The following is a 13,576-nucleotide window of genomic DNA, read 5'->3' as shown; positions in this document are numbered from 1 at the left end:
GAGAATTCCACACCTTCACCACTCTCTGACTGAAAAAGTTCTTCCTCATCTCCGTTCTAAATGGCCTACCCCTTATTCTTAAACTGTGGCCCCTTGTTCTGGACTCCCCCAACATTGGGAACATGTTTCCTGCCTCTAATGTGTCCAATCCCCTAATTATCTTATATGTTTCAATAAGATCCCCCCCTCATCCTTCTAAATTCCAGTGTATACAAGCCCAATCGCTCCAGCCTTTCAACATACGACAGTCCCGCCATTCCGGGAATTAATCTAGTGAACCTACGCTGCACGCCCTCCATAGCAAGAATATCCTTCCTCAAATTTGGAGACCAAAACTGCACACAGTACTCCAGGTGCGGTCTCACCAGGGCCCGGTACAACTGTAGAAGGACCTCTTTGCTCCTATACTCAACTCCTCTTGTTACGAAGGCCAACATTCCATTGGCTTTCTTCACTGCCTGCTGTACCTGCATGCTTCCTTTCAGTGACTGATGCACTAGGACACCCAGATCTCGTTGAACATCCCCTCTTCCTAACTTGACACCATTCAGATAATAATCTGCCTTTCTATTCTTACTTCCAAAGTGAATAACCTCACACTTATCTACATTAAACTGCATCTGCCATGTATCCGCCCACTCACACAACCTGTCCAAGTCACCCTGCAGCCTTATTGCATCTTCCTCACAATTCACACTACCCCCCAGCTTAGTATCATCTGCAAATTTGCTAATGGTACTTTTAATCCCTTCATCTAAGTCATTAATGTATATCGTAAATAGCTGGGGTCCCAGCACCGAACCATGCGGTACCCCACTGGTCACTGCCTGCCATTCCGAAAGGGACCCATTTATCCCCACTCTTTGCTTTCTGTCTGTCAACCAATTTTCTATCCATGTCAGTACCCTACCCCCAATACCATGTGCTCTAATTTTGCCCACTAATCTCCTATGTGGGACCTTGTCGAAGGCTTTCTGAAAGTCGAGGTACACCACATCCACTGACTCTCCCCTGTCAATTTTCCTCAAAAAATTCCAGTAGATTTGTCAAGCATGATTTCCCCTTCGTAAATCCATGCTGACTCGGAATGATCCTGTTACTGCTATCCAAATGCTCAGCAATTTCGTCTTTTATAATTGACTCCAGCATCTTCCCCACCACTGATGTCAGACTAACTGGTCTATAATTACCCGTTTTCTCTCTCCCTCCTTTCTTAAAAAGTGGGATAACATTTGCTATCCTCCAATCCACAGGAACTGATCCTGAATCTATAGAACATTGAAAAATGATCTCCAATGCTTCCACTATTTCTAGAGCCACCTCCTTAAGTACCCTGGGATGCAGACCATCAGGCCCTGGATAGGAAACGTTTCGAGCATTATGGGGCAAACGTAGCGAGGTGGGACTAACATAGATGGGGCATCCTGGTCGTCATGGACAAGTTGGACTGAAAGACCTGTTTCTGTGCTGTATGATTCTAAGATCATGACCAACTCTTCTCTGGCTGCAACACAGGCACTCTTCAAAAGGCTCAGAATAAACTACACAATATGAGTTTCTTATGTTTCATGTAAAGACTATACACACTGCAATAGATTTTATTGAAGGTTAATAGGCCCATTGAGCTTTGTTAATAAGCTAAAATAGTTCAAATAAGTACCTGCTTATGATCTGTTGTTTACTTTGAAATGTTATGCTCAACATGGGCATTTTGGCAGCAGATCGTTTTTTTATTAGAAAAGGAAAAAGTGAGTTGCAATAACATGGCTTTGTGAACAAGGTGTGAGTGTAATGGAAATACTTTAGTGTCTGGTGCATTTCCTGATAATTAAACATAAAGGAAATAGGGTTGAGGGTTCATTTGAAAACTATAAGTTCTTATAAGTGCTTAAATTGCCCTTATATTTGTAGGCAAGTGAGAGAATTTGTATGGGGTGGGTGTTCAGACTGGATGGAAATGTAAGGAAAATAATATAATAATAAGTATTAGTGTATTTGGTCTTAGTGGGAGGCGAGTTGAAGAGCCTGTTTCTGTGCTATGGATAAAGTCTATATTATAATTATCCAATATAAACTTGGATAGTTTATATAATCTAAATGAACTACATCTATTTATCCTTCACCTAAATAGATGTGGTTTATTTGGATTATGAGTTGGCATTCAATGGGGTTTCACATAAAATGTAAATACACAGGAGCACATGGGTTTAGAGTAATATATGAACATGGACAGGTGTTTGGCTAACTTAACAGAAAACAAGGAGTCATGATAAATGCATCACTTTTGGATTGGCAATTAGGAATAAATGGGATGACACGGGGATCAATGGTGGATTTTCAACAATATACGGTCCATACTAATTACTTGAATGAGAAAATGGAGTGCAATTAGTCAGAATTGCTGATGATACAAATATAGGTGAGTTAACAATTTGTGCGAATGATATCAATAGGTTCTAATGATATCAACATGTGGGCAAAATGTTGGAATTTTGATGGTTGGATGGAATTTACTATGGGGATATGTAGGAGTATCCATTCTGAAAAAAGAACGAAAAAGCAAATTATCATTGGAAAAGAGTGAAACAACAGACGGCAAAATGTAAACCTGAGGGTCTGACGACGTGAAGCACGAAGGCGTGGCTCGTGCATTGCAGCAAGTGGTTAGGAATGATGGAATGTTGGTCTTTATTTTGAGGGGTACGTAGTGTAGAAGTAGGGATCTTCTGATGCAACTTTATTGGGCAATGCAGGACTGCTCTTGGACTACTTGACTGCATATAGTTTAGGTCACTTGCTATATTTAAAGTAATGTATTGTATGGATTGTTAATTCCCAGGATGGTTGGCATATAAAGAGAGTTTAAGTAGGCTGGAACTACTCTGGAAATATGATTAAAAAATCTAGTGCAGTTTGGAAAAAATGAGATTTTTTTTTTTTTAATTGAAAAAAATGCTCAGTGGGATCTGACAAATTGGATGCCGGGTGACTTTTATTGATGGTGCGTCTGCAACTGAGAATCACAGTTATAGAGTAAAGGGTCACCCATTTATGACAGAGATGAGGAGGTCTATTTTCTCTTAGAGCATCCTGACTTTGGAATTCTCCACTTGAATAGATTGGGTGCCACTCAAATAGGTCGAGTCCACAAATCAGACATGGCCTGCAGTGAGTGGCACAGAGCAGCAGTGAAGGATATCAACACATTGCCTGGCCAGCCAACCCCTGCAACTCCAACCCAGTGGCGCTGCCAGGACCACGAGCCTTAATGGCCAAGATAAGATTCTAGCATTTTCTACAACTCTGAACTTGAAGGGTGCCAGGTGGCACTGGAAGTGTGGCAACTTTATTCAAGGCAGAGATTCAACCAAATGACAATGGACTCAAGGGAGCACGAGTATGTGGAGCAGGTTTGAAGCCCCAGTGGCCTATTCCAGTTTCTGATTCCGTTTCTTATAGGGGGGAGTGGCGGAGCGGGGGAAGGGAGGGAGGGAGGGCGCTGCACCAATGCAGGAGTGGTTTGGGCCTAACAGGTCCAATTGGTCTGGTATCAATTAAAAATTAATCTAAATGCATCAACATTTTCATCAATATACCCCTCCCCTTTGTTATGATTTTGTGACCAATCAACTAATTTAGGAAATAACTAAAATGTATAAAATCCACACGTTAAAAATGTGAACAAAAACTAATTCGTAACTTATTAGACGTGTTCGTACGCTGTACTGGCCCATACAAACACTGCCTGCCATGACTAAAGGAAATTTCATCGCTCCACAAAAGGACACAAATTGCTGGAGTAACTCGGTGGATCAGGTAGCATCTCTGGAGAACATGGATAGGTTTCGGGTCGAGACCCTTCCCTTTCAAAACATCTCAGCAGCAAGTCCTCCTCCAGAATTTCTTCCTGGTATAACACACCATTTCCAACCTTTCACATAGGTGTCACTTCTCCCTCACAGGGCTTGATTATTACTCCTTAAAGAGCAATTGCACTAAATAATAAAAGCGTTACTTATTGAGGCAGAAAAGACGAAATTGCTGAGCATTTGGATAGCAGTAACGGGATCATTCCGAGTCAGCATGGATTTACGAAGGGGAAATCATGCTTGACAAATCTACTGGAATTTTTTGAGGATGTAACTAGGAAAATTGACAGGGGAGAGTCAGTGGATGTGGTGTACCTCGACTTTCAGAAAGCCTTCGACAAGGTCCCACATAGGAGATTAGTGGGCAAAATTAGGGCACATGGTATTGGGGGTAGGGTACTGACATGGATAGAAAATTGGTTGACAGACAGAAAGCAAAGAGTGGGGATAAATGGGGCCCTTTCGGAATGGCAGGCAGTGACCAGTGGGGTACCGCAAGGTTCGGTGCTGGGACCCCAGCTATTTACAATATACTTTAATGACTTAGACGAAGGGATTAAAAGTACCATTAGCAAATTTGCAGATGATACTAAGCTGGGGGGTAGTGTGAATTGTGAGGAAGATGCAATAAGGCTGCAGGGTGACTTGGACAGGTTGTGTGAGTGGGCGGATACATGGCAGATGCAGTTTAATGTAGATAAGTGTGAGGTTATTCACTTTGGAAGTAAGAATAGAAAGGCAGATTATTATCTGAATGGTGTCAAGTTAGGAGGAGGGGGAGTTCAACGAGATCTGGGTGTCCTAGTGCATCAGTCAATGAAAGGAAGCATGCAGGTACAGCAGGCAGTGAAGAAAGCCAATGGAATGTTGGCCTTCGTAACAAGAGGAGTTGAGTATAGGAGCAAAGAGGTCCTTCTACAGTTGTACCGGGCCCTGGTGAGACCGCACCTGGAGTACTGTGTGCAGTTTTGGTCTCCGAATTTGAGGAAGGATATTCTTGCTATGGAGGGCGTGCAGCGTAGGTTCACTAGGTTAATTCCCGGAATGGCGGGACTGTCGTATGTTGAAAGGCTGGAGCGATTAGGCTTGTATACACTGGAATTTAGAAGGATGAGGGGGGATCTTATTGAAACATATAAGATAATTAGGGGATTGGACACATTAGAGGCAGGAAACATGTTCCCAATGTTGGGGGAGTCCAGAACAGTTTAAGAATAAGGGGTAGGCCATTTAGAACGGAGATGAGGAAGAACTTTTTCAGTCAGAGAGTGGTGAAGGTGTGGAATTCTCTGCCTCAGAAGGCAGTGGAGGCCAGTTCGTTGGATGCTTTCAAGAGAGAGCTGGATAGAGCTCTTAAGGATAGCGGAGTGAGGGGGTATGGGGAGAAGGCAGGAACGGGGTACTGATTGAGAGTGATCAGCCATGATCGCATTGAATGGCGGTGCTGGCTCGAAGGGCTGAATGGCCTACTCCTGCACCTATTGTCTATTGTCTATTGTCTAAAACCAACTATTTCAAATGTTCACACTTCAAGGGACTATGAAGGTATACTTGAAGGGACTATGTAAATAAATTAATTTGTTTGCAAGCTGGACCGTGTAATATTCTGATTGTTATGTTGTGTGTTAGTTGCTGATGGCCAGGTGTCCCTGAGTTTTGGTGGGTGTTGGGCTGAACTTCCTAAAGGGCGGAGAGTGAGGGGGTGTTCCATTGCTTACCTGCCCGCCGCATGCGGGGACACGCAGACAGCTGTGGCTATCGGGCGGGCAGAACGAAGCCCGGGGAGCTTGCGCCTGTGCGTGTACGCGCCTCGCTCATGACAGCTGCACACTCTCTCACACACACAAACCGTGCCCCCCAGCTCCTCCACCAGCGCCCAGCCATGCATATTCCCCACCGCGACCTCCACCAATGGTCCCAGATGGATTAACACATCTCCGTTCTCCGGATGCCGCAAGAACATATTCCACGCTGACAGCCCGGGGTCGGGGAATGGATTGGGCTTGGAAAGAGGATGAAACTTGGAAACGCAACGTGGAAAGGTAAGCACCTCTCTTTAAAAAACAAAACAACGCATCGGCGGAGAAGTCCTTTTGAACGTTGCCTCCACCCAGCCTCCGGCGATTGATGGTCATTGGAATGATGACCATGCTTCATGTGGTTCCAGTTTGTAGGTTGTGATTTCGGCAGCGGTCCAAGGGCTTTGCTGCAGTCCCTGGCTGTTCATTCCTGTGGTAGAATTTCCCCCCTTCTCTCTTTCTGGGAGGTTGCATGCGGTAGTCTCCGATTAGTCTTGCTTTTGATTACCCTGCGTTCTAAAGCCTCCGGGCAATAAAAAAACAACAATAAGCACATGCACGGTACAATTTCCCCATGTAACTCTGTCAGGTTGTACATTTAAGTCTACATGTGCCTTCGTTCCTCAGAATTTAATGGAAGCGCTGGAGGGAATCATAATTGATTAATTTATAATGGAAAGTATTAAAGGTCATTTCAAAGTTGAACATTTGAAATAGTTGGTATACTACTTCAATAAGTAATATTTAGTATAACTACCCTGATTACTTGATTAATTTATTACTTGATTAGTAATAATCAAACCTCATGAAGGAAAAGTGACACCTCCCTGAAAGGTTGGAATGGTGTTTTATACCAGGAAGAAAATCTGGAGGAGCACTTCCTACAGAGATATTTTTCCTTACATTTACCCAGTTCATTCTCAAGGACCAAAACACAGGGCAGAACAAGTGTTGGTTTTAATCTTCAGATGTAATTTTATAGGAGAATTTAAGACTATAAATACACAAAGATGTTATATAATTTACCATAATATATGGCTTGAATGTATGTGTACAATTTACCCAGAAACCTAGATGAAAAAACTATTTCTATGTTATTGCCAAGGTTCTATGTTACACTACCAAGGTAAAAAGAGGAAGAGAGATAAGTGTAAACCATGGCTGAAGGAGGAAAGGCAAGATGATGTCGGGAAATGGTCATAATTTTGACATCATGGGAATAGCAATCTGGAAGATTACGTCTTGATTTTAGCACTAATGTAGCATTAGTTGTAATAAAACAGCTGTTCTTCTCAACCTTTGACTCCACTGGATACTTTAGTGACAAACATGTTTACTCTGGTGTTGATATTGTATTTGATGTGGATTGGTTGGTTCAGCTGAGCACAATTGCTGGATTGATTTGATTTGATTTGGCTTGTGCTTTAAAATGTCCCTGTAGTACTTAAGACCATTGTCCCACATAATTTATCTTCATTTTATGAATCTAGTTATAATGGAAGACAAACAAAATTGTTACTTGTAGAAGCATTTTGGTATGAGTGCAATGATAATATTCCATCCATAAGTTAGGTTATTTGGCTGAATTACTTCCTCTGATTAATCACTTAAGCGTCTGACATTACCATTGATTTTGTCCTTAATGCTGATTCTCTCCGTTAACCACAGAAAATGTAACGAGGACACTGAATGTAACAGAGTTGCAGAAATATGGATGCAATGCATAAAACATATTTTGTTCTGTTACCATTACAAAGATAGCAAGCTGATTTAACCTGAATATGTTTAGAAGGATTACTTTATGCTTTCTTTCTTTGTTTTTTTATAAAGGAGCCTTAAAGCAACTCATCCCAAAATGGCTTAATGATGCAATAAGAATTTGAAATAATATTCCATATTGAAGCTTCTGATAACTTCACCCTTAAATGGTCTTTCAAAAGAACTTATTTGTATCACATCATATTCATTTCAAAGTTTAAAAAAAACTTTTTGAATGCATTTCCACAAGTTTGTTTGAATATTTCCTGGTTGGAAGTTCCAGCCAAAGAAATTTGATGGGGTTGATTTTTAATTTCCTAACACAACATAAATCTAGCATTTTAGATTGTGTGTCCATTAATGATACCAATCAGTTTTCATTTCTATTCAAATTAATAGAATGACTCAGGTTTTATTGAAAACATGGGATATTCAGCACAATCAGTACGCAATGGCCTTTTTATAATCCACATGAACAGAATTCATTAGTCACTGGTTTTAATGTCATATGAAACTAAATCCTCAATCAGTGTACAGTTGCTCATAGAAATCAATAATTTGGAAACGAAGCAGAAAATAAAGATTAAATGCCAAAGTATTCTTTATATAACAAAGCTCGCTTTCTGAAAACATGATGCGATGGATATTTTTAAATAATTATTTCTGCAGTTTAAAATTTGTCCTTTCATTCATCCAACTCTCTTCCTTTCACAGTTTTTGCCATTTGAGTTTCAGCTGCAAATTTGAAATTACTCACTTTCCCAAATGACAAATAGGCAGTGTCAATAGAACCACTCACACAACACAGCCTTAGAGATCTGAGCTATTCATCGGTAAACATTGTGAGAATATCTTTCCCCGAACCAGTTCTAAAAAGCTTTTTGCTCAACTCCATGCCTTTGAAATTCAGTTTCTTAGTAGCTTTGCAAAGTATTTTCTTGTATCCACCCAGTGCAATTGTCCTGGCTACCTTATCTATTATGAACCCAAAAGTCTTGTCTCTATCAAAAAACTCTTTATAATTCTGAATTTGTGGAGGTTCTGGGTATGTTTATGCAATCCTATGATTTAGCACTCTATGGGCTGCTGTCATTTTGGGGAAGAATCATCATTGTAGTCTCTTCAAAACTATGCTTCTTGAGTGAAAACAGTGAATACTCGGTGGGTCAGGAGAGACAAACAAAGTTAACGTTTCAGATCAAAGACTTAGCATCAACTCTGTTATTTTAAATGGAGCATCATTTTTGAATGTAAAGCTTTCATGTTTGAATGTAAGCTTTCATGCTTATTTTTATTAGCCTTGGATTTTTATATCTATACCCAAGTGATTTATGTACAGGGATGCACACATCGAATAGTTTCTCCAGTTTTTAATCTTCCCCCGTGAAAAAAATGTTTTAATTGACCTTTATCAGATTTTTATCTTCCCCAGATCAAAAATGGATTACTCCACATTTTTAAGAGATTGATCTCCATCTGGTGTGGTTTCATTCATTTACTTAACCTTTCAGCGTCTCTCTATATCTTTTGGTCTCTAACCATTGAACTTATTCCCAACAAATTCCTCGTAGGTTGCAAAACATACTTGGCTAATAAAGTAGAAACATAGAAAATAGGTGCAGGCGGAGGCCATTCGGCCCTTCGAACCAGCACCGCCATTCATTCTGATCATGGCTGATCATCCACAATCAATAACCCGTGCCTGCCTTCTCCCCATATCCCTTGATTCCACTAGCCCCTAGAGTCTATCTAACTCTCTCTTAAATCCATCCAGTGATTTGGCCTCCACTGCCCTCTGAGGCAGAGAATTCCACAAATTCACAACTCTGGGTGAAAAAGTTCCTTCTCACCTCAGTTTTAATTGGCCTCCCCTTTATTCTAAGGCTGTGGCCCCTGGATCTGGACTCGCCCAACATTGGGAACATTTTTCCTGCATCTAGCTTGTCCAGTCCTTTTATAATTTTATATGTCTCTATAAGATCCCCTCTCATCCTTCTAAACTCCAGTGAATACAAGCCTAGTCTTTTCAATCTTTCCTTGTATGGCAGTCCTGCCATCCCAGGGATCAATCTCGTGAACCTACACTGCACTGCCTCAATTACAAGGATGTCCTTCCTCAAATTAGGAGAACAAAACTGTACACAATACTTCAGATTTGGTCTTACTGGGGCCCTATACAACTGCAGAAGAACCTCTTTACTCTTTAGTACTATTATGATTATGACATGGTGCTTGGTGTCTGGAATTTAGGAAATGCAGTTCTGTTTTGGCTTGATTTACAGTGCCCTCCATAATGTTTGGGACAAAGACCCATCATTTATTTATTTGCCTCTGTACTCCACAATTTGAGATTTGTAATAGAAAAAAATCACATGTGGTTAAAGTGCACATTGTCAGATTTTAATAAAGGGTATTTTTATACATTTTGGTTTCACCATGTAGAAATCACAGCAGTGTTTATACATAGTCCCCCCATTTCAGGGCACCATAATGTTTGGACACAGCAATGTCATGTAAATGAAAGTAGTCATTTTGTTGCATATTCTTTGCATGCAATAACTGCTTGTAGTCTGCAATTCATGGACATCACCAGTTATCTTCTCTGGTGATGCTCTGCCAGGCCTATATTGTGGCCACCTTTAGCTTGTTCTTGTTTTGGGGCTAGTCCCCTACAGTTTTCTATTCAGCATATAAAAGGCATGCTCAATTGGGTTCAAATTTGGTGATTGACTTGGCCACTCAACAATTAACCATTTTTTTTGCTTTGAAAAACTCCTTTGTTGCTTTAGCAGTATGTTTGGGATCATTGTCTTGCTGTAGAATGAACCGCCAGCCAATGAGTTTTGAGGCATTTGTTTGAACTTGAGCAGATAGGATGTGTCTATTATGCGACTACCATCAGCAGTTGTATCATCAATGAAGATAAGTGAACCAGTACCTTCAGCAGACATACATGCCCAGGCCTTAACCCCCCCACCACCGTGTTTCACAAATGAGGTGGTATGCTTTGGATCTTGGGCAGTTCCATCTCTCCTCCATACTTTGCTCTTGCCATCACTCTGATACAAGTTAATCTTCGTCTCATCTGTCCACAAGACCTTTTTCCAGAACTGTGGTTGCTCTTTTAAGTACTTCTTTGCAAACTAACCTGGCCATCCTATTTTTGCGGCTAACCAGTGGTTTGCATCTTGCAGTGTAGCCTCTGTATTTCTGTTCATGAAATCCTCTTCGGACAGTAGTCATTGACAAATCTACACCTGACTCCTGAAGAGTGTTTCTGATCTGTCGGACAGGTGTTTGGGGATTTTTCTTTATGCTAGGGAGAATTCTTCTGTCATCAGCTGTGGAGGTCTTCCTTGGCCTGCCAGTCCCTTTGCGATTAGTAAGCTCACCAGTGCTCTCTTTCTTCTTAATGATGTTCCAAACAGTTGATTTTGGTAAGCCTAAGGTTTGGCTGATGTCTCTAACAGTTTTATTCTTGTTTCTCAGTCTCATAATGGCTTCTTTGACTTTCATTGGCACAACTTTGGTCCTCATGTTGATAAACAACAATAAAAGTTTCCAAAGGTGATGGAAGAACTGGAGGAAAGATTAGGTGCTGAGAGTTCTCTTATACCTATTATATTAAAGAGGCATTTAAACACACCTGAGTAATCACAAACACCTGTGAAGCCATGTGTCCCAAACATTGTGGTGCCCTGAAATGGGGGGACTACGTATAAAAACAGCTGTAATTTCAACATGGTGAAACCAAAATGTATAAAAATGACCTATATTAAAAATCTGACAATGTGCATTTTAACCACATGTGATTTTTTTTCTATTACAAATCTCAAATTGTGGAGTACAGAGGCAAATAAATAAATGATGGGTCTTTGTCCCAAACATTATGGAGAGCACTGTAAGTCATTGTTATATATGTTTACAACCTGACAGCCCAGTACTGATTTGTAGTACTATCAATCAGACAGTGTCAGGGATTGGGGTGACCTTTATTCTGAGGGGTATAAAGAGAGATCTGAGAGATCAGCCATGATCGCATTGAATGGCGGTGCTGGCTCGAAGGGCTGAATGGCCTACTCCTGCGTCTATTGTCTATTGTCTATTGATTGTTAATTTTTATTCAGTTTCCCTTTTACCAATGGTATTTCATCCATTTCCAAAGTATTTTATTTACTTTCAATCTGCATTAACTATTTTAAGTGCATCTATCTCTGATGGACCCATGTTCTCTTTTACGATTTTATGAACGTATTTCCAAAATAATTAATATTGCTAGCAAGTTTTATTTTGATATTCTCTTTGTGTGCCTCTTATACTTATTTAATATATTTTGTTGATTAAGTATATACATTTAAATCTGCCTGGAGGATTTCCAATTTTTTTTCCATTTGTATAATCCTTTCTATTTAAACTGATGCTGTCCCTTACTGCATTGTTTTAGACAATAGGTGCAGGAGGAGGCCATTCGGCCCTTCGAGCCAGCACCGCCATTCAATGTGATCATGGCTGATCATTCTCAATCAGTACCCAGTTCCTGCCTTCTCCCCATACCCCCTGACTCCGCTATCCTTAAGAGCTCTATCCAGCTCTCTCAACCAGTTTTGAGCCTGGTTGCTCATGGAGTTTCTCCTTTTGGGTAACATAATAGAAGATTTTGTATAATATCAAATATTTATTTGATGGGAATGTGTTGGAGGTGATGAAAATGTTGGAGGATGATGTGCTGGATGCAGAGGCTAGTGGAGTGAAAGGTGAGGACCAGGGGAACTCTATCCGTGTTACATCTGGGAAGAGGGTGAGCATGAACAGTACTATGGGACACGGAGGGAAGTACGGAGGTACAGTGGTAGAGTTGCTGCCTTCCAGCGCTTGCAACACTGGATTTCTGGGTTCAATCCCGACTACTGGTGCTGTCTGTATGGAGTTTGGACGTTCTCCCTGTGACCACGTGGGTTTTCTCCGAGATCTTTGATTTTCTCCCACATTCCAAAGATGTACAGATATGTAGGTAAATTGGCTTGGTATAAGTGTAAATTGTCCCTAGTATGTATAGGATAGTGTTAACGTGTGGGAATCATTGGTTGGTGCGGACTCGGTGGGCCGAATGACCTGTTTCCGCATTGTTTCTCCAAGCTAAACTAAACAGGATATGCAGGTGAGTGATCCACCTATGACAGCAGGAGGCAAATTACATTTACTAAAGATAGAGGACATCTTGAATATCCTAGAATGGAAAACCTTATCTTGAGAGAACATGTGGAGCAGATGGAGATATTGAGTGTAGGGGATTGTCTTTGCAAGAGGCAGGGTTGCAGGAGACATAGTCCAGATAACTGTGGGTGAAGGCATGTTTGTAGTAGACTTATTGTAGATTCTTTGACATTTCCGCCACCTTGAACATGATCCTACCATGAGTCACATCTTCCCAGCCCCACCCCTTAACACTTTCCACAGAGACCACTATCTCCATAACTCCTTGGTCCACTCATCGTTTCCCACACACCACCCCTTCCCTGCAATAGCTGGAGATGTAACACCTGTCTCCGTGCCTCCTCACATCCATGCAGGGACCCCAGCAGACCTTCCAGGTGAGAAGGAGGCTCACGTTCATCTCCTCTCACGTTATCTGCTGCATTCGATGTTCCCATTGCAATCTCCCTTACATCAGCACGACCAACGGTAGACTCCGTGACCATTTCACCAAGCACTTAAATTCTGTCCTCCAAGGCCAGCTGGACTTCCCTGTTGTTAACCATTTTAATTCCCCTTCACATTCCCATACTGACCTTTCCTTCCTGGGTCTGAAGAAGGGTCTCGACCCGAAACGTCACCCATTCCTTCTCTCCTGAGATGCTGCCTGACCTGCTGAGTTACTCCAGCATTTTGTGAATAAATACCTTTCTGTCTTGGGCCTCTGTTGCCAGAGTGAGGCCACATGCAAACTGGAGGAACAGCACCTCCTATTCCATTTGAGTAGTTTACAATCTAACAGTATGAAACTTGAATTATCAATGGACTATTTAAGTGCCTAACCTACAAACAACCTCTTCCTCTCCTGCTTTCACCCCCACTACAATCAGTCTGAAGAAGGGTCTTGACCGGGAATGTCACCTATCCACATTCTCCAGAGATACTGCCTGACTTACT

The 13,576-nt window shown here is 41.3% G+C and overlaps 1 protein-coding gene across 1 annotated transcript in view; it reads left to right on the top strand.

Moving 5' to 3' along the window:
- Positions 1 to 5,631: 5,631 nt before the first annotated feature.
- The window catches only part of pde4dip (phosphodiesterase 4D interacting protein), a 367,097-nt gene continuing 359,152 nt past the window's right edge, over positions 5,632 to 13,576 (top strand). The window contains exon 1 of the mRNA XM_078407559.1: positions 5,632 to 5,911. Coding sequence (XP_078263685.1) covers positions 5,781 to 5,911 — 131 coding nt within the window. The 5' untranslated portion in view covers positions 5,632 to 5,780. The remainder of the gene's footprint in view (positions 5,912 to 13,576) is intronic.

The sequence above is a fragment of the Rhinoraja longicauda genome, chromosome 11, assembly GCF_053455715.1.
Source record: "Rhinoraja longicauda isolate Sanriku21f chromosome 11, sRhiLon1.1, whole genome shotgun sequence".
NCBI classification, from domain to species: domain Eukaryota; kingdom Metazoa; phylum Chordata; class Chondrichthyes; order Rajiformes; family Arhynchobatidae; genus Rhinoraja; species Rhinoraja longicauda.
This window is presented reverse-complemented; position numbering and strand designations above follow the sequence as displayed.